The sequence below is a fragment of the Artemia franciscana genome, chromosome 11 (assembly GCF_032884065.1).
Source record: "Artemia franciscana chromosome 11, ASM3288406v1, whole genome shotgun sequence".
Taxonomy (NCBI): Eukaryota; Metazoa; Arthropoda; class Branchiopoda; order Anostraca; family Artemiidae; genus Artemia; species Artemia franciscana.
The window spans coordinates 11,901,672-11,929,548 of record NC_088873.1 but is presented as its reverse complement, the minus strand read 5'-3'; the positions used below and the strand labels follow the sequence as shown (position 1 = coordinate 11,929,548).

Here is a 27,877-nt window from a genome sequence, read left to right as displayed (position 1 = left end):
TAACCTTATAGTTATGCCTTATAGTTATGTAATGTTCTTACTTGTCGTAAAGTAGTTTGTTTTGTTTCTTTTTTTAATATAACAATGAATTTTTCAGACTTGTAGTTTGCTTTATGGAAGTAAAAAGTTAACTGCGACAGAAGCACAAAGTTGTGGTCTAATTACTGGGATATTGTGGCCAGACCAATTTATGGAAGAATTAATACCTATGGTCCAAGCCCTGGCTGGTCATGCATCTCAGGTATACCTTTTTAAATTACACCTTCGTTTTTTTTGTTTTTTTTTTTTTTTACTTTGCCTCTCCTCGTTTCTAATCAAAAGTGTTCCTTTTTAAATTTTAATTTTGTTCTATTTTTTACTTCGCTTTTTATTTTTTCTAACCTTAGGTATGCCTTTTTAAATTTTACCTTAGTTCTGTTTTTTTTTTACTTTGGTTTTACTCGTTACTAGTCTCAGGTGTTCCTTTTTGAATTTTACCTGTGTTCTATTTTTTACTTTACTTTTTACTTTTTCTAATCCTAGATATGCCTTTTTAAATTTCTTCGTTCTTTTTTTACTTTGCTTCTACTCTTTTCTAATGTCAGGTGTTCCTTTTCAAATTTTATCTTTGTTCTATTTTTTACTGTACCTTTTTTTCTAATCTCAGGTATACCTTTTTAAATTCTACCTTCCTTCTTTTTTTACTTTTGTTTTTACTCTTTTCTAATCTCAGGTATTCCTTTTTAAATTTTTCCTTCATTTTTATTTTTTTTACTCGTCTCAAATTTACAGCTAGTTAAGAAAAGAAAAGAATGGATATTTCTACAAAATTGGCCTGTAAAAATAGAGCAAATATTATGTAATAGTGAATTAATCAAACAATTTTAATAGCAAAAGAAGAATCCAAAAAGAAAAAGAACTGCTTCCTTTATATTGACTTCTAGAATCCTCACAGTGAATCCTCAGTAAAGACTAAACCACGGAGCGTCTACACAACAGCCGCGATATTGTTCTTCGTTTTTATGGGTTTGTTATTACAATCCCGTCGAAGGGAAGATGTGAACTTGTTTTTAGTCTTTAGGATTTAAAATATAATTCTTAGACTGTTGTTGTCATTGTAAAAGTACAGTTGTTGTCATTGTAATAAACAGAACTTGAACTTGAACTGAACTAAAATTGGTACAACCAAATTTGTATAGTACATTTTTATTTCTCCATTATGTTTTTTCTTTTAGTTATCTAGAATAAAAATCTGTAATTTTGCCATTTGAAAAAAATAACATACTTTTAATTTTTCTTTTCTTTTTTCTTTTTTTTTTTTTTTTTTTTTTTTTTTTTTTTTTTTTTTTTTTTTTTTTTTTATGTTATCCATTTACTCAGTGATGATGATCCATTTAATACAGTTGAAAATATTCATGTTAAAAATGTCGAACATTTTGATTATTACAGCAGAAAAACGCACTCTTTGCTGCTCATTTCTGTCGACTTTAATTTCTTTTCTTTTTTTTCGACTTAATTTAATTTCTTTTATTATTTCCTAATTTCTTTTATAATTCTTAATTTAATTTCTTTTTTTTTCCTTTTTTCGACTTAATTTAATTTATTTTTATTGTTTCCTAATTTCTTTTATAATTCCTAATTTAATTTTCTTTTTTTTTCGGGTTAAATTTCTACTGATTAGTTAAGCTCTAATAAAGATAGTAATTTAAATCAAGTAAAGACAGTAAAGCGACGCTGGTGTATGAATTCTGAGTGGTTTGTGTCGTACGATGCTTGAAGAAAATGCCAAGAAACACAAAATGCTTGATGGTACTGGTTTGGTTTTAGAGATAAACGACTCTTAATTAGCCCTCTTCTCTCTGAATTGCCTGATATCAACCGCAGTAAGCCACTATTTCTCAAAATCAGCTTTTAAGTTACACCCTTTTTGCGTGAAGCTTTGCCTTATTATTCACCGCGGACAACCAAATTGTGTATCTTTTGTTGCAGTGAGAACGCCATCTTTAATGGGATTATTAGACCAAACAATTTTTTTTTAATTGCTGATTAAATAACGAACTTAATTCAACTTGCTTTCAAATACTAAATTTTGCTTTATTTAATCATCGAATCCTCTTACTTTTGAACAAAAACCTTCATAAGCAAACCCTTCGAACAGAACTTCGCTGATTGATTGTAGTTGACTTTGTTCTTTTGGAAGGCACATCTGACCAGACGGACACTGGCACTTGTAGTAGGTAGAAAACGTATCTCTTGATATATACCCACAGAAATTGCCGAGCTTGCATTTAGTTAACTAGAAATACAAGAAACAGGTCTTTTTTTTATTTTTTATTAAACTGGTTGCATTTTCCCATTTTACCCTTAGTTCCAGCAAGCTGTTATTTGGGATTCAAGTAACGCATTTATTTTGCGGGTAAAAACGCATAAAAGTACATAGAAAATATACACAAACAGCACGTAGAACAACAGGGAATTTATTTTTAGACAATGGGACTTTAAACCTAAATGAATATTCCGACCATATGTCCAAATGAATATGTCCAAGGGCCAGTCTCAGCAAAGTAACCAATGGAAATATTAAAGAAACTTGCATTCAAATATAACCATTAAAACTAAAAAAAAAAAAATAAATGAATAAACAGTCCTAGCATCCTTACTGAAGTTCAAGAAGTTTAACCAAGACATCCTTCAGAAAGTTCATCCCGGACAGTCAAGTTCAACCAGGAGGGTTTTGCTTTCTTGAAGTGAAGATGTTAGGACTGTCAAAATAGTTATAATGTTTGTATTTGAATGTAGGTTTCTTTTATATTTTCATTCGTTGATTTGTTGATGACGGACCTTGGACATAGGGTCGAAATATTCATTTAGGTTTAAAGATCCGCTGTCTTTAGAAAAAATTTTCTGTTCTTCTACTTGTTGTTTGTTTTTATGGCACTTGGTATCTACCAAGTGACATAGCGATCGCAAATTCTGTCGGTCTGTCTGTCGGTCCCTGTTTTGCTACTTTAGGCACTTCCAGGTAAGCTAGGACTATGAAATTTGGCAGGTGTATCAGGAACCAGACCAGATTAAATTAGAAAATGTCGTTTCCGATTCGACCATCTAAAGGGGAGTCGGGGGACGATTAAATCGGAAAAAGTAGAAAAAACTAGGTATTTTTAACTTACGAACGGGTGATCGGATCTTAATGAAATTTGATATTTAGAAGGATATCGTGTCTCAGAGCTTTTATTTTAAATCTCGACCGGATTTGGTGACACATGGGGGAGTTGGGGGGGGGGGGCCATAAAATCTTGGAAAAATCTTAGAGTGGAGGGATCGGGATGAAACTTGGTGAAAAAAATAAGCAGAATTCCTAGATACGTGATTGACACAACCGGAACGGATCTGCTCTATTTGGGGGAGTTTGGGGGGGGGGCTTAATTCTAAAAAATTTGAACAAATGAGATATTTTTAACTTACGAAGGTGTGATCGGATCTTAATGAAATTTCATGTTTAGAAGGACCTCGTAACTCAGATCTCTTACTTTAAATTCTGACAAGATCCAGAGTCATTAAGGGGGGGGGAGTTGGGGGGACCTAAAATCTTGGAAAACGCTTAGAGTGGAGGGATCGGGATGAAACTTGGTGGGAAAAATATGCAGAAGTCCTAGATACGTGATTGACATAACCGGAACGGATCCGCTGTATTGGGGGGAGTTGGGAGGGGGGAGGGTTTATTCTGAAAAAATGAGGTATTTTTAACTTACGAAGGAGTGATCGGATCTTCATGAAATTTCATATTTAGAAGAATCTCGTAACTCAGATATCTTATTTTAAATCCCGACCGGATTCAGCGTCATTGGGGGGGGAATCTTGGAAAAGACTTAAAGCGGAGAGATTAGGATGAAACTTGGTGGGAAGAATAAAAACATGTCGAAGATAAGTGACTGACATAACCGGACTGGATCCACTCTCTTTGGTAGAGTTGGGGGGGGGAGGGAGTAATTCGAAAAAAATGAGGTATTTGTAACTTACGAACGGGTGATCAGATCTTAATGAAATTTGATATTTAGAAGGATCTTGTGCTTTAGAGCTCTTATTTTAAATCCCGGCCAGATCCGGTGATATTAGGGGGAGTTCGAGGGGGGAAACTGGAATTCTTGGAAAACGTGAAAATTGAGGTATCTTATGAATGGGTGATCGGATCTTAATGAAACTTGATATATAGAAGAATCTTATGTCTCAGATGCTGCATTTTCAATTCGAATCGGATCCGGGGACATAGGGGGCTGGAGGAGGGAAACAGAAATCTTGGAAAACGCTTAGACTGGAGAGATCTTAATGAAACTTTGGAGGTGATGGGGGATGTTAATTTGGAAAAATTAGAAAACTTGAGGTATTTTTAACTTAAGAACGGATGACCGGATCTTAATGAATTTTGATATTTAGAAGAATTTCATGTCTCAGAGCTATTAAAAAAAGTGAATAAAAAAAGTACTTTATGTCTATATCTAAGGGAATTCAGCAAATCAGCACGAGCAGATGTACATCTGATCATTGTAACACCAACTTCAGAAATCCTTGAAATCAATTCTCATACATCAGATCTGAATTTAGGATCGATGATTATTTGTTCATTAAATAAATAAATGAAGATTTACTATTTTTATGAACATGTTTAATTTTGTTCGTGGTTTGGTAAGTGTAAATTATTTTATCCCGAGGGTTGGACATAGTTGAAAATTCCAGGAAAGGTTATTTGGGGAAAGGCTTATAATACTGTGTTTGGGACAAGTGGGCAAAATATTTTCCCTCTGGTCCTCACGAATTAGCTCGTACTTTGTTTTTGTTTCTTATTTTCGCCCTTAATTCTAGGAAAGGCTTTTTGGGGAGAGGCTTATAATACCGTATAAGAGAATTTCCCACAAAAATTCCGGGAAAAGTTTTTTTTTGGGGGGGGATGAGAAAATCCCGTGTTCGGGAGAAGTGGGCAAAATACTTTTCCTCTGGTCCTCACAAAAAGCTCGTACTTTTTATAGCACTTGGTATTAACCAAGTGACATATAGCAATCGCAAATTCTGTCGGTCTGTCGGTCCCGGTTTTGCTACTTTAGGCACTTCCAGGTAAGCTAGGACGATGAAATTTGGCAGGTGTATCAGGGACCGGACAATATTAAATTAGAAATAGTCGTTTTCCCGATTTGACCATCTGGGGGGGGGGAGTGGAGGGCCGGTTAATTAAAAAAATAGAAAAATGAAGTATTTTTAACGTACGAACGGTTGATCAGATCTGAATGAAATTTGATGTTTGGAAGGATATCGTATCTCAGAGCTGTTATTTTAAATCCTGACTGGATCTGGTGACATAGGGGGGGGGGGTTGGGAGGGGGAAACCTAAAATCTTGGAAAACACTTAGAGTGGAGGGATCGGGATGAAACTTGGTGGGAAAAATAAGCAAAAGTCCTAGATACATGATTGACTTAACCGGAACGGATCCGCTCTCTTTGGGGTAGTTGGGGGGGGGCTTAGTTCTGAAAAATTAGAAAAAATGAGGTATTTGTAACTTACGAACGGGTGATCGGATCTCAATGGAATTTGATATTTAGAAGGATATCGTGTCTCAAAGCTCTTATTTTAAATCCCGACTTGATCTGGTGACATTGGGGGGGGGGGAACCTAAAATCATGGAAAACGCTTAGATTGGAGGGATCGGGGTGAAACTTGGTGGGAAAAATAAGCAGAAGTCTTAGATACGTGATTGACATAATTGGAACTGATCCGCGCTATTGTGGGGGGGGCTAATTCTGAAAAATTAGAAAAATGACGTATTTTTAACTTACGAAGGAGTGATCGGATCTTCATGAAACTTCATATTTAGAAGGAACTTGTAACTCAGATCTCTTATTTTAAATCTCAACCGGATCCAGCGTCATGGGGGGGGGGCAGTTTGGGTGACCGGGAATCTTAGAAAATACTTAAAGCGGCGAGATCTGGATGAAACTGGATGAAAAGAATGAAAACCTGTCTAAGATACGTGACTAACATAACCGGACTGGATCTGCTCTCTTTGATGGAGTTGGGGGGGGGGGGGGTAATTCGGCAAATGAGGTATTTGTAACTTACGAACGGATGACCAGATCTCAATGAAATTTGATATTTAGAAGCATCTTTTGCTTTAAAGCTCTAATTTTAAATTCCGACCAGATCCTGTGACATTGGGGGGAGTTGGAGGGGGAAACCGGAATTCTTGGAAAACGTGAACTTTGGGGTATTTTTATCTTACGAACAGGTGATCGGATCTTAATGAAAATTGGTATATATAGAAGGATCTTATGTCTCAGGTGCTCCGTTTTCGACTCGAGTAGGATCCGGGGACATAGGGGGTTGGAGGAGGGAAACAGAAATCTTGGAAAACACTTAGAGTGGAGAGATCGGGATAAAACTTGATGGGAAGAATAAGCACAAGTTCTAGATACGTGATTGACATAATTGGAATGGATCCGTTCTCTTTGGAGGAGCTGGGGTGGTGTTAATTTGGAAAAATTAGAAAAATTGAGGTATTTTTAACTTAAGAACGGGTGGCCGGATCTTAATGAAATTTGATATTTAGAAGGATTTCATGTCTCAGAGCTTTTATTTCAAATCCCGACCAGATCTGCTGACATTGGGGGGAGTTGGAGGGGGAAATCGGAAATCTTGGAAAACGCTTGGAGTGGCGGAATCGGGATGAAGCTTGGTGAATAGAATAAGCAAATATCCTTGATACGTGGTTGACGTAACCGTACTGGATTCGCTCTCTTTGGGGGAGTTAGGGGGAGGGGTTCAGTGATTTTGCGAGTTTGGTGCTTCTGGACGTGCTAGGACGATGAAAATTGGTAGCCGTGTCAGGGAGTTGCTCAAATTGACTTGATGAAGTCGTTTTCCCAGATTCGACCATCTGGGGGGCTAAAGGGAGAGGAAGGATTAGAATAATGAGATATTTATAACTTACGAGTGGGTGATCGTTTCTTAATGAATTCTGATATTTAAAAGGACATCGTGACTCAGAGCTCTTATTTTAAATCCCAACCGGCATTAAGCCTCTGATTTTCCTTTTAAATAAATCTATTATTCTTAGAATTTTGTTAGAGCTCATACCATATGAGCTCTTGGCTCTTATCTTTTCTTGCCTCGTCACAAGTGCCAAATGAGCTCTTAGCTCTTGTTTACTTTTCGGCCTGTCTCTCGACGGAAATTTTTTGTTTCTTATATTTCGGCCTCTGGTTTTGGTTTTGCAGCTTACAGTTGTTTCATCAGGCTTTCTCTTGATTTGCGAAGCAATTACAAGAATTTTAGTGACTGAGCATAGGTCAATAATGGAGAAGGAAATAAGCTTTCATTCCCTATTTAATAAAAAAATACAAAATCTGTTCAACCGAAAGTGAGAAGCAACATCAAAACTTGAAAACGAACAGAAATTATTCCTTGCATGAGGGGGACTGTACCTTCCTCGACCCTCGGTCTTGACGCTAAAGTTTAAGTTGTTTAACAATATTTATTATCGAATTTAACGGCCCTTGTTTTTGAGTTGTCTTTCTTAAAGAATTGTGTGACAAAAGTCAAATTTTGGCATAAAGTGCTACTTAGTTTTGTAAACTTGCCACCAATAATAGTAATGACAATGTCCAGGTCACTAGTTACTTTTCAAATAATAAAAAAAAATATGATAAGATGATAACAATATAATTTAGCTTATAATACATATATATATATATATATATATATATATATATATATATATATATATATATATATATATATATATATATATATATATATATATATATATATATATATATATATATATATATATATATATATATATATATATATATATATATATATATATATATATATATATATATATATATATATATATATATATATTCAAATAATCAATCATATAAAGATTACTGTGATAATACAAATTCCAGGTCAATATCGTCACTTGGCCTATCGTTACTTTGCCAATCAATGACAAGATTTTCTAAATGATGTCACGAATTTAATGCTTAATTTTCCCTCTTCAAAGAGTTTCACCAAAAGAGATAACCCATTGTAAAGTTTTTACTCGAATCTAAAATAGTTCTGCTCAAATTGAAGATATGTACATGTACATGTACATGTACTAAGATATATGTACATGTATATGTACATGTACATGTTGTGTGAAATTCCTTACAAACTCTCTACTTTTTCTATTAGCCTTTTGATTGATGTTTTTACGAAAAAGAATATTCTTCTTTTTTTTATCTATTCCTTATATGCAGGATCAATCAAGAAATTATTTAATTTTTATTAATATTTTATTAATTTATTTTATTAATTATTTTTTTTTAATTTTTTTTTTTTTTTTTTTCATTCTGGAAAGTTGACATTGTTCGACAAGATGTGTGAGTGAGAACTGCGATGTTAGAAATTCTACTCGTAATCGTACTCACAACTACTTCGTAATCAGAAAAGAAGCGACATGTAGAATATATATTTTCAATTTATGCGTAAAACATAAATTTTAAGGCTAAGTTAAAGACTGAAAAAATGTGTTTTGAGGTTTTAAAGTAAAAAAAAAAGCATTTTATAAAAGAAAGAAGCATGTATATCATAGAGATCACTAAAATAGGAGACAAGGAATTGGACTCGTCGATATTTGATATCGATAATCGCTATTACATGCTTAATAGATACGGCTATAAGTCTTAAGTTTTACTTTAATCTTAAAGTATAGCTATAAACTTAATTGTATAGAACCAACCTTAATCCTTTGTTTGAAATCTGAATTCGGAATACCTAGGATGGGTATTAGCTTTTAAATTTACGTATTTAATTACATTTTTTTTTTTTCTGCTGTCTTTATATTCATGACCAATCAAAAAGTCCAAAAATTCTTCTGAAAAGCTGATAGTTTTTTACGAGGTTTGCACGCGAAAACTGCAATAAGCTGATTACAATCAATGTATCTATCATGAAAGAGTAGTTTGATCATGTCTACCAAGTGGATAAATACCAAGAACCTAGATTAGTTTTTGGTAAAGAACCTGTAGAAGTTGGTAGGACCCCCAAGTTTGGTTGGAATGAGAGTTGGAGGAATTCCTTATAATATTCTGGGTATCTTGGGAGATGGACAAAGTAGATGCTTTTAAAAGGACGGAATGGAGGAGGAGTATTTGCCCCTTTGTCTCTGAGGAAATTCACGTCGTCCTCTGAATATTTTGCCTCCGAGGCTTTGCTACGACAAGCGGAAAGTAGTAGTTGAAGGATTCTCTTTTTTTGTTGTTGTTGAAAAAAATGTTTTCTTATTGTCAACGCCATCTGTAAATCTAGAAAGATAATTTGAAATTATCATTTTAGTGCCCTTAAATAGCGAAGCAATAAACATTGTTCATTTTATTTTCTCACTATAATTGATATTTCGATCTTAAAAGAAAAAATTTAGTGACCCATTTTGTGCCCTTTATCTTATATCTTGCTTTTGCACTCATGCCCTTTTTTTCATGTTGCCTTCTTTTTGTAATATTTTTCTACAACATTTTTCTGTCATAAGCTCTAGAGAGTTTTGAAAAAAAAAATATCCTTTTTACATTTCTACAAAATTACCCCAGACATTTCCACTTTGATTATTATTATTGCTTTTTAATTCATGCGAAAATTTTCTACTACGGCCCTAGATAATTTTCTAGTGCGATAGGAATTGCTTGTGATATAGTTTGAAAAAAGGAAATATTTTATTCTTTTAGTCTTTCTGCCAAATCACTGGAAACATCTTCACTTTCTTTAGCTTATTTTTGTTGGTTTTTTTTTTATTTTTTAAACCGTGTGATGATTTTCTTCTACCGCACTAGATAATTTTCTAGTCCTATAGCAATTGCTTATGATATAGTTCGGCCCGACAAAGGGGTTTAATACAGGCAAAATACTTTTTTTATGAGCGACTTCAATATAAAAACCATGAACACTTTTGGCCATGGGAACCCTAAAAAGCTAAAATAATTCTAGTTTGGGAATTTCATTCATTTATTTTCACTCATTTTTCCAAATTCATTTGATAATTTTCTACCGCGCTAGATGATTTTCTAGTATGGTAGCAATTGTTTGCGGTGTAGTTAAAAAAAAAAAAATATTTATTTTTTTGCGTTTCTGCAAAATGACTCCAAACTTCTTCGTTTTCCTTAAATTTATTTTCATTTTTTCAAACCCAAACAACATTTTTTTCTGCCAAATTAGATAATTTTATAGTGCTGTAGCAGACGCTTATGATATAGTTTGAAAGAATGCAATATTTTATTCTTTTTATCACTTACAAAATTCTTCCAAACGTCTCCACTTTCATTCCTTTATTTTCACACTTTTTCTTTAATCCATGCAGCTTTTTATTATATTTTTTTATGCTCCACTAGGTAATTTTCTAGTGCTTTAGCAATCGCTTGTGGTATAGTTTTGAAAGTACAAAATATTTTATCCTGTTTATCTTTCTACGAAATTATTCTACACATGTCCACTTTCATTAATTTATTTTCATTGTTTTTTGTTTGTTTTTTATGTCCATCCGATAATTTTCTAGTCTCTTTTCATCTGTATCACGGCATTTTATTACTTGAACATGGTATCCTTGAACTTAATTTTTCAGAAGATTCATTTGCGTCTGTTTGACAACATTCATTTAATGTCAGTCTATTATGTACTTTTTTTTAAAAGTTATTTTTTTTAAGTTGAAATATTTGTACTTACATGCTCATAAGCGTATGTTTTGTCCATAGTTTTGTTAATATGTTGATCGTAGGTTTTTCGCCACTGGTAATAACGGTCATTTGGTTTGCAGTGCAAGGAAATCTTCGCAGGAACACCGGGTTTAGGGTTCGTATCTGATAACTTATCTGCTGATTTTGACATGTAGATTTCAAGTCCTATCTCCCCGACTTTACATTCCGGTAGGTCTTTCAAGCTGTCGCAAAACTAAGAAAATAAATCATTTTAGTGACGTTTCTTTTGAAATATGAACGATATTTCAAGTGTTGGGGAATAGTGAAAATTTTGGGGATTTACTTAGCTATTCTGTGATATTTTGATTTCACGTCTCTGATAAAAAAAAATTATCCATGTCGGTGAAAATCCTGTGTTATTCTATTTTTGATCATAGTTGAATTTTTTTTTTTAATGGGCCGTCAAAATTATATTAAAAATAAACGAAATAACATAGTCTAGTAAGTATAAGTTTCCGTGAAACTATTGAAATAATTCATGTTAGTTGGTTTTCCTTTGGAACACGAATGATATTGAAGCACAAACCATATTAATACACGAATCACATTTTAAGGGTTGATCTCAAGAGTGACAAGTTTCGGTATTGCTTTTTCGGTATTTCGGTATTTCGGTCTTGAAATTGAAATTGTCTTGAATGGCCCATTACAGCTTAAAAGACCACATATTATTTTTACCAAATGCAAATGCAATTAGTATTGTAGCATAGATTCTGCCTGTTTTGTTATTTTTTTCGGCAAAGGCGATCCATTCATTCAGAGAATCAATCGTGACAAATAATTCTGACAGATTAAAATGCTACCAAAATAGCTACCAAATAGCGTCCTGACGCTATTTGAATTCCACTTCAGCAGTCGGAGTTCGTGTCGTTCGAAAAAAGTCATAGTGTCGGCGAAAATGTGTTTCTATTTCGTTTCGGACCAGATTAGAAAAATTTGTTTAATGGGCCGACAAAATTCTCTTTAAAATGATTGTTTTTTCCCTCTTTATCGATGGATAAAATGTACTTGTACTTGTCTTATTTACAGTAATTTGAACTGTTCGTGGTAACGAAATATAAGTAAGGAGCAACGCGCTCCTGTAGTGATCGAAATTCAAATAATGTAATTGTGATAACAATTATTACTACTACTGCTAACAACTCGCCGCAGCACCGAGCGGCCTGAGGCCAACACAGCTACGCTCTCCATCCCAATTTGTTCAAAGCCTCCCCCTTTAGATCCTCCCACGAACTTCCCATTTCCTTTAAATCTTTCTTTATGACATCCCCCCACTTCAACCAGGGACGATCTACTTTCCGTTTAGCCCTAGACGGTTGGCCAAATAGGACAATCTTTGGCAATGTGTCATCCTTTATTCGCAGAACGTGTCCCAGCCATCTTAACCTTTCTCTCATTATAGCCCTAGAAAGTGGGATTGATCCACACTTTTCGCACAGCCTACTCTTTGAAATACGGTCAGGCATGCGGGTCCCCAGAACAATCTGTAGGCAATTATACCAATTGCTACAACAAAAGAATCAGCTTTTTATGCTGAAATCGAAAATTATTCTTAAAATAAATGTAAATTTTCCTGTTTACCTAATGTTTTAATGTACTGTTGGTTTTTTTTTTTTTTTTTTTGGTTCGTCTTATTTTACAAACAAATTAAAACAATTCAGATAATGTTATTTTCAATGATAAATGCTAGCTGGAATAAACGTAGCGAGTTCACTTGGTCCTATTTTCCGTCCTCTGCCTTTGTTCTCGTTCTACGCCAGGTCTAAAAACTAGTCCAACTCAAAGAAATTAGGTTGTTTTTTTACGAAATTCATATTTTACTAGTCAACGACGAAAAAAAAATATAAAAATATTAAATTAAAATCGAATAGTTGTGGTCATCAAGCCATGGCTAATTGTAGAAAAAGCCAAGACAGATAGTCCAATTGAGGAAGAGGCAAATCTGTCATTAACCCCTCTTATTAGGATTGTATAAAAATGATGTTAGTTAATTTGTAAATCGATATGTCTATCTATTATTCGTCCATGCGTCATTCCTAGGGCAGTAGAACTAAGGTTAGAATTGTCAGAATTGTCGCCTTAAGTAGTTGTGCCCAAAATTAGAGGGCGCATAAATAAAATCTTTTGAGTTTACAAGGGATTGAAGATGTAATAATTAGAAATAATTAGATTTTTTTTTACCCGCTGCATAAATTTGCAAAAAAAATTAAATAGTTAGACAACATTGCTTTCAATGATATATACCGGTCGGAATTATTGTAGCAATGTCGCTTGGTTCTTTCTCTGATTCTCGCAGAATTATTCCATAGAACTCCAAAAGAGATATAGAGCTTCAATTTTGAGTTATCGAGGAGACAAATGATATGCGATTAGAGATCTCTAGGAACTTTAGTTTTTGAGACAATTTTTTTGTTCCATTTCGAAACAATTTTCTAGGGAAGAAAAAACCATGGATTTTGTCGAGAACTACAGTGAATTTTATAAACTTGAGAGGAAGCTTTCTTCGTCGTTTTAAACCATTTCTGGTATGTTCTGAGTTTTGTCTTTTATCGTCTCCGATCAACACGCATCACTGATTATGAGAAACATGCTATGAAAGGAATAGTGTTGCTTCGCATTAAAATTTAAGAAAAAGAAAACATTGGTTGCGTCTTATATTATGAAAGAGCTAAAAAATTGATGGCTGTTGCAAAAATTTGAAGCTAAGCACCGCCTCCCCCTTCGTGATACCCTTTTTAACAATACAAGAATGTTTTTAAATGCTTTGTTAATAACAGTTACACAATTATTCGTCGCCATACCTTTAACTCTGCTCCACTGCTTAAGAAAACACTGGACTCGACACTGTTGTCATCTCTGCCATATCTCGTCGGTGTTTTATCGCATTCGCTTCTGTCTTGGCATCGACATTGTCTGTAGGCTATTGAAGGAAACCAAAATCGTTGTTGGATGATATTACAAGCTACCTTTCCAAGCTCATTGGAGCAGTATGGCAAATCTCTTTCACCTTTTATCTATTATATATAATATTAGAATTGTTGAAAAGGAGCTGTAATAAGATCACTTGGATACACCTAATACCAAAGAATATAAAAACATTTGTATGATGGCAACAAGGCGTTTTATATGATTTGGGATTATTCCTACCTTTATTAAAGTAGCCCTGTTTCTAATACCTTTTGACCATTTTCCCACTAATACTTAAATCTTTGAATTCATGTACTAAGGACGTCAAAATAAAATGTTTTGATCTCACGGACCCATTTTAACTTAACATTTTAGCAAAAGTAAAAAGTTAAAGCTGATGAGGCTCTTTGTCCGTAAAATTTCAAACATTAATAATCTGATGAATCCCAAAGAGAACTGTGCATTAACTTCGCACCTGCTGCTACCAAAAATCCGCATAACTGCATACCGAAGTTTTTTCCGTTAGAAATTTTATTCCCCAATTTTCCCTATTTTTAAGATATATATGGCTGTAGTAGGCTGTAGGTAAAGTCTCTACTTTACCAATACAAACAATCAGATTTTATTTTCCCTACCCTTGGTACAGAACGCATAGGATTGTTAGGGAATAAAGTATTGTGGACTCATTTCACTTAATACAAGGCTAGCAGCGTTCGGACTCGCCTATAAATTCCAATAAATTCCTATATTCTAATGCACTCCTATAAAATGCCTATATTTTGGCTAACATCCTATTATTCCTATATTTTCGGCTGAAGAGCACTAAGAACATTGCTCATGATTTGCAATTTTCACTTCTCTTTAAGTAAGCCAAGATGTGCTTTTCTTTTTGCTTTTGACTCAGTTATAGACCGTGCAGTCTTTCGGTGTAGATCGATAATTAATTACAACTGTTGAGCTGTTTGAACTTAACTAATGTTTTGTACTGGGCTGAGTAAGCTGCTTCTGCCTGGGCTATGCTGTTGTGTTGACTTAGTAGCCTATGTTTTGTTTTTTGTCATTTTGGGCCTTTCCGAAATGAGCAAAGATATACAGTATACAGGCTAGCAGTATCTGCTTAATAAGACTGGAGTTCTTGCGACTTATGCGTTTCCTGGCTGAAAGCTATTTTAAAGGCTGATGCGAATACGGCCCAGTTTTGGACATATCCATATTTTTTCTTTTTAAGGTCTTTTAATCTTGGGATGCTATTTTGTAGGTGATGCTTGGTAATTAAGTTTGGGGCCTACCAAATTTAATAGTTCATGGCTTGCTAAGACGGATTGCAGCAGTAGAAAGATTGGCGAATGGTGTAAGACTGGGTACGACCAGTACTCGTTCTTTTGCAAACTCTGCTTGAAAAATTTTGGTTGCACAGCTGGTGTTGCTCAGGGGTAAACCAACATGTGCGATCTGCACAACGCAAAGCCGCAGTTACTGCTTAACTGCATCCACTATAGCTTCACCTGAATGGAAAATCTTGAGTTGATGAAACAACCAAGGATAAACCGTTAGTTGGTACAAACATGTTTTGTGAGCGTGATGCCGCTTATAAAGCTGAGTTAATATGGGCACTTCAGACGGTACAGTGTTCCATGTCTGCTAACTCTTCAGACCATATTGTCGCAACCTTCCATGCAACGTTCCCCGTAAGATCTCAACAAAATGCCCCTATGTGCGAAGAAACTCATGTATCTGATCACCGATGCGCTGCAACCTTACTGTAAGCAAATGCTTGTGAAGGACACTCAGTCATAGCATGTACTAGAATATGACGAGACACCCAACAACGCTGGTATGAAAGAGTTACAGATACGTGTTCGATATTGGTCCTCATATGGAAACGAAATCCAGAGCAGACTTTTATGCACAAGTTTTATGGGCCACGCGACAAGTGATGATCTGTGTAGGAAGATTGTGTCAGCCATTGAGCAGAATCAGCTGCCACTTGAAAAACTGATCACGCTTGGAAGTGATGGACCAAATGTCAACAAAAGTGTTTGGAACAATGTCAGTGACAAAAAAAATAAAGTGACAGGAATGGGAATGTTGAATATTGGTACTTGAAACATCCATATAATCCATGACGCTTTCTTGAAATGTCTTCAGGTGTTCAGAGAAGAAAGTTCCGACTTTGTTATTCTTGTGCATTCATATTTTGACGGCTGGCCTTCACTTTGTGAAGACAATTGAAAGTGCCAAAAGAAAGTAAGATTGCCAGAGAATGCTTTCATATAGCATGTCCTAAGCCGCTGGCTGACGATCGGACGTGCCCTTGCTAGAATCGTGCAGCAGTTGCCGGCAATCTTAGAGTACTTCCTGAACTTCATGCTGAGAGAGAAAAAATTAAAGAAACTTCTGTCCACTCCCAACTTTCTGAAGATTGTGGCTTATATCAGAAGTGAGACGATGAAGGCCCAACTCGAGTTTGTTCTAGCCTCAGCAGAACTGTTCATAAGTTTCACCCAACTGTTCCAGAAAGAAGAGCCTCTCGTTCATGTTCTGAACTCAGAGATCAAAAGACTAGTTGTGACCCTTTGCGGACGGGTCTTTATTCCAGATTTCGTGACCGAGATTGAAAATTTTTCACCAGAAATGTTGAACCTTGCTGAAAAATTTGCAGAAAAGCCCATAGTTTCAGAAAATGTGGAACGATCTTTCCGTGAGAAAGCAACACTGAAAGACAAGGCCATTTTCTATATCAATGTGCAAAAACATTTTATTGCGGGCATTCGCCATATTTTGAACAAATGTCTCTGGAAAAGATGGTTTTCTAGAGGCTTTACGCTTTTTGAGTCCGATTACCATGAAGGATTCAAAAAGCATTGCAAACATAGCGGCTGTGGCACGCTAGATTGCGATTGGAGCAAGCTCAGACGTCGCCCAGGTTGAGTGGCTGCTTTTGCGAACAGAAAATGGACCCCGTGAGGACATTACTCGGATCGATCATTTTTGGAGCCATTACTTTGGACTGTTGAATGAGCGCGGGGACAGAAATTGCCCAGAACTTACCAAGCTTATCAAAACAATGCTGACGTTATCGCCTGGCAGCGCAGATGTTGAGCATGGGTTCTCGTGTTCTGGTAGGATTCTCGATGAAGACCAGGCATTAATGTCTGATCGTGTATATGACACGTTGAGACTTTATGGAGAAAAACCAGAACGGTTTGTTATTACAAAAGAACTGTTGAATCTTGCACGTTCTGCACGGTCTTGTTATCAACAATATCTACATGAAAGGAAAAAAGAAGAGCTATCCGAGAAGGAGAAAGGAGCTTTTGAAGAGGACAACAAGTGGAAGTTGCAGGAGGTCCACGAAAAAAAGAAAGAAATAGAAGACCTGGAAAGGGAAAAGAAAAACTTAGAGCATCAGAGCTAAGAGAAAAGAGAACAGTAGCAGATACTCTACTTCAAGAAGTGACCGATAGAATGAAGAAGGTTGCCGGTTCTAAGAGTTCCATAACCATTGCCCTAGCTGTTTCTTTGCTCGAAGGTGCTGTGAAGTCCAGAACAAGTGAAAGAGAGCAGATGATGGAATCTGCGAGAATGGAGCAGTCTCTTGCAAAGAGAAAAAATGACCTCATATCGAAATTGATGCCCAAGAAGCAGCAAGAGTGATTCCAGGTATTTTACCTGTATCAGTCAATCGTTGGCACAGTATGTGTATCTGATTAAAAAAAAAAAGAAGAAAGAAAGCAGAAACTCGGGAAATGACGAATTCACGTGACCAGGCCTCCCACGCCATTTACCACCGATCTGATCCCGAAGACTTCCGAATCCTATATTTGGCCTATATTTGGGTTCGGGAAATCCTATATAAATAGGGCAGAGCCTATAATTTCAAACGAACCAACCTGTCCGAACCCTGGGCTAGTATCCAAATCGGGAAAAGAAAAATTCAATAATAGAAAAAAAGCTTGGTATTCATACCAAAAAAACATCTTTTCAAATTAAGTCATTCCCCAGCATTCTTTTGAACAAGAGTTCGAGTCCTGATGTCACCAATTATTTGGTTTGGGACGGGAGGTAATGTCGTGACTTTGTAAGCTCAACCAGGGTCAGCTCGGCTGAAAATGAGCACCGGGTGAAATCTGGGGAAAATAAACAAGAAGATATGCTGGGCGCCAACAAAGGATGGATAACCTCATCCCCTCTCTTTTTCCTTCTTCCTAAAGGAACGCGGAATGGAGATCAGCACCACCAACTTAGAATGTAAATTCTTGTGCCGCAATTACCCAACAACAAATAGTATAATCTGAAGCCAACATAATACAATAGAATGACAGAAGAAAGACCTGGTGGTGACTAGGAAGTGGAAGTACCAAACAGAACTAAATAATAAACACCGAACCATACGAGATTATACCAATTAATGAAACTATAAGTTCACTATAATTAAAAGAACAGAACAAATAAGTAACTACATGTTATCAAACAGAGGTTATCAGAGGGATGTCAAAAGCCTGTGTGGTCTCTGGGGCCTCGAAGGGCTTTAAAAGTACTTTTTTATACGCAGTTTAAAGTCATAGAATCTCAACAAAATTGAAACTCAATATTTTCGATAAATTCAGTATTCCAGTCCTTATTCGTCTATTGGTCAGATATTTCAGTGCTTATTGAAGTGCTCGAGAAATACCTAGTAAACCAAACCACTTGTCATTTGGAAAGACCAGTACACAAGGGAGGGGATAGGTTCATATTTCAACTCAGCTTTAGCCCACAAACATTTGACTTAGTTTGTTTGGGCAGAAACCTGGAATTTCTCCCCGCCTTTTTGACTATGTTTTTTTTTTATTTTTATCTTTTTTTTTAACAAGCTGAAAAATAACACTAATATCCTTCTTTTGTGTTGTTTAACGCTTTGTTAGATCCGGTGACGTCAATTCACGAAAATTTTAAGGTGTGTATGTGTGTAGCGGGGGGGGATGGGAGAGATAAACGTATTTTTCAAAATGTAGGGGGGCGTGACTAATTGGTCCTACAATTGTTTACTGTTCTTACAAAATTTATACATAGAAGAAAAGGATTCAGTTTTTTGTAAGGTATTAAAAGGGTTTAAAAAGCGCTGGATGGGGCATGTTGATCTCTTATCGACATAGTTTAATTAAATTCTTATATAAATCTCTTGCACTTCACCATTTTGTGAGTTTGACTCCTCCAAGATTAATTTGAAGCGAAATTTCGCTATTCTACGGAAAATAATTTTCAGCTTCTGATGATACAGGAATAGGATTTAAGGATGGGCTTAGTTAATCGATACTTTGTTGCCAGATGTGCCAGGAAGCGGTGGCCTCAATTCACGAAAACGTAGGGGAGAGGGGTAAGGATTTTTTTTTTTTTTTTACGAAGATACAAAAACAATTTCTAATGTAGGGGCTTAATCAAAAGTAAAGGATACAGTTTTAGTTACTTAGTTACTTCTGCTGAAATTGAGTGGGGTTTAAGGATGGACTTGGAAACTAATCGATGCTTTTAGTCAGATTTTTATTTTTTAAAGATACAAAGAAATATTTTCCCATTGTATGGGTTCAACTGAAATGAGATTCAGTTTTAGTTACTTAACTGTGTGACAGTTCTTTTGTTCGAAGATTTCATTTTATTAGTATGGATATTAGTTAGGTTTTAGGATTCCCAGTGACGAAGCTCATGGACATGATTGTAAAATTATGAGGAATCATGTCCAACAGTACGTGATATTAATTAAGGTTTTGTATTTCTTAATAGTATCTAAGTATTGAAAAAAAGTTAATATTTGTGTAATTATTAATGTTTATTAGTAAGTGTTTTGACTGTATTTGGAAGAGAATTTTAGTAAATGTTTAACGACTAAATATTAAATATTTTAAAATTTAAGTGAATATTGGTGATAATCTAAAAGCTTTAGTCTGTCCCCGTGCTACTGTTCACGAAAATCAAAAAGTAGCTTGGATTTTGCTAAGCTTTGAAGCTTTTAAGACAGAAACGTGATGGCTTTTGAAGGAACGCATTTTCACTTTGCAGCATAATAAATAAGAATAGATTTTGACTAAGTATGAGCTTAAGAAAAAAGGATGTGGTACTAGACTCTATACTGAAGTGACGGTGCTGATCTCTGTTCTATGGCCCTTTAGCCAAGAAGTGCTATAAGGGGCTGGGTACCAGCCATCGTATGCTTTCACATAAAATCTCCCTGGTTACTTTCCCCGATTTCTTTAGTTACCCATTTAAAGGTAGGTCGACTCTGTCTGAGCTTGGCACTTGTTGACTTCCAAGAAATAGATTTTGCAGCACAGCCAATAAAAACAAACTCTGACGAAGCTTGGTTGTCCAAAATCAAAAGAACTTGTGGCCAATAAAACGAACAAGTTTTGAACAACGTTATTTTAAGGTTGACGTTCGAATTTGGCTTCATTGCGCTTTTTGAAATAAACGTTGCCTTGTTATGTGGTACATATCAGTGTATTTTAATTTTGGATCTTAAAGAGATGTTTAGTGATTTTTTCAGGGTTTATGAATAAGACACCAGTCTTTATGCATATTTTATGCAGATAACAATACTGGAAAGTACACATACCCTATTTTGGTTTTGAGTGAATTAGCCTAGAAAGATGGAATCTCCCGCCCCACCTCACATTAAAGTAGCTTCTACAAAAATTCAGCTAATTCTATGCATGAAATATGTACTGAGACTTCATCTGAATGTATATATTTTGAAAGTTCCTATATGCGTAAATGGACGGTTGAAACTAAATGACTAATTATAAGCTTATCTAATCGGAAATTCATCCGAAGGGGAGTGAATTTGAAAGAATTCATCGTCAAAATAATTCCAATGACACATACACATGAAATTTTATTGTTGAGGGAGGAGGAGCAATTCATTGTAAAACTAAAAACAGCAAATTGTGCGGATATTATGAGAACACGATTGAAACCTAGGTATAGAACCCCTCCCCCTGCTTGCACACATGCCTGTCAAGCGGTGGTCCTAGCATTGATTATTAGGTAAATAAAAATTATCTTACATTTACCGGATAGACAATAATTGCTTCATTTTTCCTTAGAATTGCATCTCTTTCAGTTTGACTGTTCACTTCTGTGAAAGCTAAGAGAAAAATAATATAAAGCATTCCCTTGTTAGTTTCCGTGGGAAACTAAAAGCTTTGGGGATAATTTTGGAGCGGAAACCATTCCTCAGAGTGGTATTGGCGAATGTATTCAAGGAGGAAATTGGTCTGGGATTTTCTTTTTGTAAACGTTTTCCTATGACCTGTTGAATCAAACTTCTTGAAAACCTGTCCACAAACAAACATTTAAGTAGATATACAGCATGAGGAACAATAAATAGTAAATATGAAAAAAACTATCCCGTCTTCAAAATGGCCAAAAAATAGAATTTTTTCCAATAATCAACGAATATTGGTGAAGATGGAAGTCGCAAACCGGATTGGGTTTTGAATAAAATAGATATTTAATTTGGTTAAGTTATAAATGCATAAATGAAAAAAGTTGGTGAGCTGACGAAAACGATCTAAAACGATCTAAAACGATCAATTTATGCAAAGCTTAATCGGTTTCGTATCCCTCGTTTTCACTAATATCCATAGATTCTCGAAAAAAATTAATTCCGACCTTTTAGTCTTTTAATTTTATCGTCATGAAATTGTATTTTGTTCTTGTACAAACGTTTATACATGTCATATTTCTAACCACTATTTCATCTCAGGTTACTATTGGAACCAGTTTAATTTCATTTGATTTTGAATCCCTGAAATATTTTGTCGTATCTAAGATTTGAATCTAAGTTACCATGGTCACAGGCAAGTATTCTTACCACCTCGCTATCAAGTGTTGTAATTCTGAAAAAAAAAGTAACTACTACTAGTACAACCTCTTTGGAGTTATAGGCCGCTTGAGGCCGAGAAACTCAAAGATTTAGTAATTCTGTATCATCTCATTCCAGCCTAATCTGGAATGTCTAGCCTTCCGCCTTCTCCCTTGCAGGAGGCGAAGTTTTATTGTGATCTGTCTTTTAACTTACTTTATCCCCCCTTACCGCGGGGGGAATAATATCTGTTATGTGGCAAATAGTGATACAATTCAAGGGTTATCACAATATGTGTGATAAATTTGTATGTTAATCTACAGTAGATATACATCTCCTCTTTAAGTGTTGTTTTTCTCAAAAACGACTCTTTTTTCTTTTTTTTCTTTTTGGTACACTGAAATTTTCTGGCCTGAAAAACAATCTAGGTAGATCAAAAGTTTGGGAAAATCCGCTTAGACCCTTAATTTTGGAAAAAGCATTTCAATGCTTCGAAAATTGAAGGAATATGTGGTAAATTGTTTATCATGGGAACGATCTAGGGTAGTTTTAGGTTATCGTTTGAAAATCTATATTTCAGTCTTTAGGTTCTGATAGCCTTTTTTTCCATATTTTAAACTATTTGTATGTTCATGTGTTGTTTCTTCCCAGGGAATGGCGTCGACTAAAGCCCTCTTACGGCACCAGGTTAGATCTAACCTGGCGGTGACACTAGAAAATGAATCCTTGCTTCTTGTGGACCATTGGTCATCTAGTGAAGGGCAACACCTAATAAGGCAATATCTGAGGGATGAAGATTTGGTCGAACTCAACTGGAAAAATGGTAAAAGGAGGTGTTAATGACAAAGTTAAAGTGGCTAATGTCAAAATAGGTCTTTATAGATTGTTTTTCTTCATTGTTTGATTTAGAGTTTGAGACTAGAAAACCCTTATATTTATTATAGTTCTTTTTTTGTAGAGTATTTAAAGAGTCATTAATAGATCAGTCGTCCAAAGAAAAAAAATTGGATATGCACTTTTTGTTTTTTTCGATTATGTGTATGGTGGATGTTCAACTCTCCCTTATTTACTATCACAACTCGTAATTTTTCCCTTGAAAAACTAGACGAATTTTGAATTTGATGTTTTTTTTTTCTATTATTATAATTATTACAGGCTTCATGGCTCCATCACAGGTGATGATGTGCTGTTAGGCCTGGTAATTTACCTGGCTTTTTACTTTTGAGGTGTTTATTATATTTTCGCTTGAAAGCCTCGAGAGAAAGATTTTCCGGGATTACCTCTACTTGGAGGCCATTTTGTTTGGCGATGTATCGTTAGGCGAGACCCATTTTTAAGTAATTTTGGCGGAGTGTACTCTGTGGAAGGTAGTGCTCTACTTTGGGGAGTTGATCGCAAAGGCTTTGCTTTGTCCGGAACGAGTTTCGGCCCCTCCTCAGACGGAGGGTAATGCATGCATCTGTAGAATACCCACATAGACGTCACGTCAAAACGGTCGTGGATCAACTTTAGGGGGTTTGGCCGCTCTAGAACGGTTTCTAAAGACAACCTCTGGGAGACTAATGTTGAATGTCGAACCGTATTCGCTTGGTGAAATGTAGCATAAACATGTGGTGGTTGGGGGAGTATATATCTAAATTCCCCCCGTGTTACATCATCTATAATTTTGGATTTCTTTTTGCTCTATTATTGGATTATTTGGTACATTTAGTCGTACAATGGCGTAAGTAACTTCCTAGTTCTCTTCTGAGTATCAACGAATGCATACTTTATTAACTGTTGTTCGGAATGGTTCCTAACCGAAAAGTTTTGTCGTCTGAAGCTTACTAAAAAGAAGTGCCATTTGCTGAAAAAAATTGTCATTTGATAAAAAAATGTCATTTGCACAAAAAAAAAGAATTGTCATTTGCAAAAAGAATTGTCAGTTGCTTAAAAAAAGAAGTATTTTGGCTCTTACTTTGACGGTTATCTGACGGTTTCTCCTTTTTTTCAGTTTGACTGTTAATGTTTCTTTTTTTTTTTCTCGTCATATCTTGACAAAAGAAAAACTGCGCATAAACCTGCAGTGGCGGCAACAGAAAAAGCTGGATATTGGTTAGTTACTGTATCATATTCATGACTTGTATGTATAGTTTCGTTCGAATTTTTATGTTCAGTCCAATGATAAGGTGATCTGCAATCAATGATCTATGGCAATGATCAGATAAGGTTTCTAAACGCACTTTTCATTACCGTTAGATGCCGCTCCCTGTAGAACCGGTTACCGAAAATCCTCTGTTCTTAGAGACTGCTTACTCTGCATGTTCTCCTTATTTGGTCAGTCATTTCGATGATTCAGATATAGTCCGATAAATTGGACCCTGGTGGGTCTGAATTTGAACGCCGTAAGTTAAACAACAAATTTATTTATGCACTGTTTGGTTACACAAGGACTAAAAACAAGGGCTTTTTGGTGTTTTGGCAACCCTCCAATAAAGTTCTTGGTCACGACTGTGGTGGATATTCACATGTGTATAACAAAATTTCTTTTTTCTCTTTTTTTGAACATGTGCCATGTCCACAATAAGTCAAATCACCAACAACTGAATGGTGAAAATGCCTCTAACAAAGTGCCCCCTTTAAACTGGGGAACTATTGAATATCGATTCTTATTTGGTGTTTATAGCAAAATATTTTTTTGTGAATGGATGGAATTTTTTGGCTCCAAAAGCCAGGTGCATAGCATATAAAAAAAAAAGGTAAAGGATGCGGCATTTAGACTTTACAGTCCGTACCGGCGGTGCTGATCTCCGTTTCTTGGCCCTTCAGCCAGGAAGTGCAATGGGGGGTTGGGGGCCAGCCAACCTGTGCTTTCGCACACCCTTCCTGTTTACCTTCCCCAGATTTCTCCAGGTACCCATTTAGAGCTGGGTCGACTCTGGCTAAGCTTACAGGATCACGCCACTGACCCCCGTCCCAAACTGAAGAATTGGGTACACCGGGATTCGAACCCACGTCCTCTCAGACACAGGATCCCTAATCCAGCGCACCAACCCACTCGGCCAGGGCGGCCTTTATATGTGCATAGCATATGGCTCGTTTCAATTAAGTATCAAACTGTGTTGCGAAAGCGAGGATGTCTAACGAGACGTGTGTTGAGTCGTAAACTTCTAGCAAAAACGTAGGTGAACGCTGTTTTATGCTAGCTCCTGATTCTTTTTTGAATATGGTGTTTTGATTCCTAATGTAATGCGAAAAAAAGCAAGAAAAACAAAAACAAAAGAAACAATAAAATAGATGACCAAGTTAAAAATATTCACAACAAAAGCGAAGAAACATCATCTTTTAAATCTGACGTACGTCTTAAGAAATTAGATTACACAGAATTGTTATTCAAGTTATACCTTACAAAGGGAGAGATTTGGGAATTCCCCACGATTTGCTTAAAGTATTCAAAAGGGAAAAAATTGACAGTCTGACTTTTCAACGTTTCTATAAAACGTACAAAACGTAAGCTACATAGCTGTTCATGACACTGGAATAACACGTTACTTTTCTGCCGGGAAAACATTTCATCCATAACTTAGAGATTGGTATTGATCAATAGATTTTTTTTAATAATGCACTACAGCTAGGCACGTACTCGGGGGGTGGGGAACATTTCATCCATAACTTAGAGATTGGTATTGATCAATAGATTTTTTTTAATAATGCACTACAGCTAGGCACGTACTCGGGGGGGGGGGGCTAAATCCTAGGTTTTCTTGGATTTTTGGCACTTATTATCCAAATTATAAGTTTTTTATTTTAACCCTATCAAGCAAATGATTTAAACAAGTAGACACTATTGTATATGTAGACATTTATTAATATATTACGTATATTTAGTTTATTTGAAATTTCTGAGAAGTATTCGGCTATTGGCTAAACTTAGCTTACTTTCTCTAAAAAATTAAACATAAATACATTCTAAGACCACACTGGCTATGCATGACGTATACCAAACAAACAAAATATCCATAAATTATATAATTAAATAGCCAAGAAAACAAGGGTAATATCAGCCAGTGGATAAAAAAGAAGTGAAAAAGACAAGATCAGATATTCGGCAAGGACCTCTGCCAAGCCGTCTTCAGTGCTCAAAAACAACAAAAAAAACTAGCCTTTTGAAGAAAACCCAAACCTTGCAGAAGTAACATTCAATGTTTTTCTTCTACCATAAGGCTGTTGTGATTAGCTGTCATAAAATTGTAAATACTATATTTATGATAAAAGAAAAACTGCTTATAATTCGCGTTGTAATTCAAGGGGCATAATTCATGTAGTAACACTTCACTACCTAGATAAAGAGTGGGGGAGGGGGTATTCCTACACGAATTGTTCCTCAAAATGGAAAATAGTTGGTTAGAACGCGAATTTTTGTAATGCTCTGTGCATTGGAAAAAGTTTGACATGTTTGTTATTTTAGGTTATATAAAAATGTTTGTGGTTGGATTTTCATTTGATTCCTACTTTAGTTATTTATAAAGATAGAATTTTATTTGTTAGGTGATTAAAGTTTCCACTCGCTTAATCTTCTAGTAGTTTTATTTCGATTGATTGTGTTTTTGATTCCTGGTGGTCGAGAAAGTGAAGTTCTGTGATTTTGGAGATTAATTTAAATGATATTTACCGATGAAGAAATGCGAATATATCAAGATTTTTGTATTCTGTTTTTCGCTTTATTTTAATTGCTTATTTTTCTTCTTTTTAAAAAATGTGTGTTTTTCATCCCAAGTTTCCTAAAAAGATCTGTTACGTAAGATGTTCTACATCCAAAACTATGATAGTTATAATTTGTATTTGTTTCTTAAATATAATATATATAAGAAGAAACGATCAAAATTTTATTTACGAGTTTTAATCATGGATAATTTTGCTTCTCCCCCCCCCTCCCTTCCCACTGTAGGAAATTTTAACTGCGTCTCTATTTTTAATGAGTCATATCTGTATTGGTTCGATTTAAAAGAAAAAAAAATAATAATAATATAAATAAGTCTCCCTCAACAGTTTCCAATTTTTCCCCTTTTTAAAAGAAGTTGTTTAGTAGTTATATCTGTTTAGTAGCTGTTTAGTAGTTGTTTAGTAGTTATATCTCTATTTTTAATGAATCATATCTGTATTGGTTCGATTAAAAAAAAAATAATAATAATATAAATAAGTTTCCCTCAATAGTTTCCAATTTTTCCTTTTTTTAAAGAAGTTGTTTAGTTGTTCAGTAGTTGTAGAGACTTAATAAAAAGTTGTTTTCGTAATTCTAGTAGTTATAGCAGTCATTATCTACCATTGTTAGAGTACACTCCAGCTTAGTAGTTTTTAGCGTGCGAGAGGTCACCGAAATTCAGATATCACGTACACCAGGAGGTGCTTGTTCAGCGGACTATGGCATGCGCGGTGGAAGCGTGCGGCACTTGGGGCACTCCGAGATATACACGGGATGGTGCGAAGTGGGTGTCCCCTTTGTAGCATGTTAATTTTATCTTATATATGTTTTGTTGAGATGATTTTATTTATATACATAAATAATGATTTAGGAATGTATTACAAACTTAATCTTAAAATAGACGCTGTGCAATGTGTCCAGGATTATTTTTCATATCATTTGACAGGTTATAGTCTTTTCTTTTTTTACTTCCCTGTGAAAGACAAAATTATTTAAAGATTATTGTTACGTAATAATAACATTTCTATTACGTTTAGGCTGTGCATATAAACCTTTGTCTGCATTTTTTATTGTATCAATTTTGAAACTATGAATTTCCTTTAGGTTGTTTGTTCACCTTGTTTCTTTGTTTTTTAGGTGACTGAGTTTAATCTTTAAATTAAGTAAATCAAATTAGAATTTGTTTTTAGGTGCTTGAGTATAATCTAGGGTCCATAAAGATAACAAAGACAGGCAGTGTCAAAATAAGAAAAAAAACAATCTGGCTTTTTTTTTTTTTTTTTTTTTTTTTTTTTTTTTTTTTTTTTTTTTTTTTGCTAAGTCCTTACCACTATGTTTGGTTGAGTGTAATTTCCTATAACCAAGTTTGTCAATACGACTTGTGCCTGGCTAACAATTACCTTATATTCTGGTCCATATCCAGGATTTTTTTTTACGATTTGGGCAAACATTTCGTGTGTGATGGGGGGGGGGGGGGGTTTGGCTCAACCCCCCCATATGCAAAATTGAGCAGGCAAAAAGAAGGTATGACCGATAAAAATAACGAAGAACAAGAAATTTTGGACCCTTTTATCTATGGTCCAAAATATAAGCAGAATGTATGGTGTAGGATATCCTACATATATTTTCTTATTATTATCACTATCTTAGTTAACTCTTTTTTCATGTTTTTTTTTGGGGGGGGGTAG

At 35.2% G+C, this 27,877-nt stretch overlaps 2 protein-coding genes across 3 annotated transcripts in view; one reads left to right on the top strand and one right to left on the bottom strand.

Moving 5' to 3' along the window:
- LOC136032813 (testis-specific chromodomain protein Y 2-like) overlaps positions 1 to 27,374 on the top strand; it is a 91,805-nt gene extending 64,431 nt beyond the window's left edge. The window contains exons 6-7 of the mRNA XM_065713216.1: positions 98 to 241; positions 22,160 to 27,374. Coding sequence (XP_065569288.1) covers positions 98 to 241; positions 22,160 to 22,348 — 333 coding nt within the window. The 3' untranslated portion in view covers positions 22,349 to 27,374. The remainder of the gene's footprint in view (positions 1 to 97; positions 242 to 22,159) is intronic.
- On the bottom strand, positions 2,049 to 20,867 carry LOC136032816 (uncharacterized). 2 transcript variants are annotated; one of them, XM_065713221.1, is made up of 4 exons: positions 20,709 to 20,867; positions 13,560 to 13,772; positions 10,730 to 10,954; positions 2,049 to 2,275 (listed from the first exon to the last, which is right to left on the bottom strand). In XM_065713221.1, exons 1-4 carry the CDS (start codon positions 20,811 to 20,813, stop codon positions 2,078 to 2,080), a joined length of 741 nt encoding a protein of 246 aa, XP_065569293.1. In that variant the 5' UTR covers positions 20,814 to 20,867; the 3' UTR covers positions 2,049 to 2,077. The 2 variants fall into 2 exon arrangements, with proteins under 2 accessions (XP_065569293.1, XP_065569294.1); XM_065713222.1 differs by having other exon boundaries at positions 20,715 to 20,851.
- Positions 27,375 to 27,877: the final 503 nt, after the last annotated feature.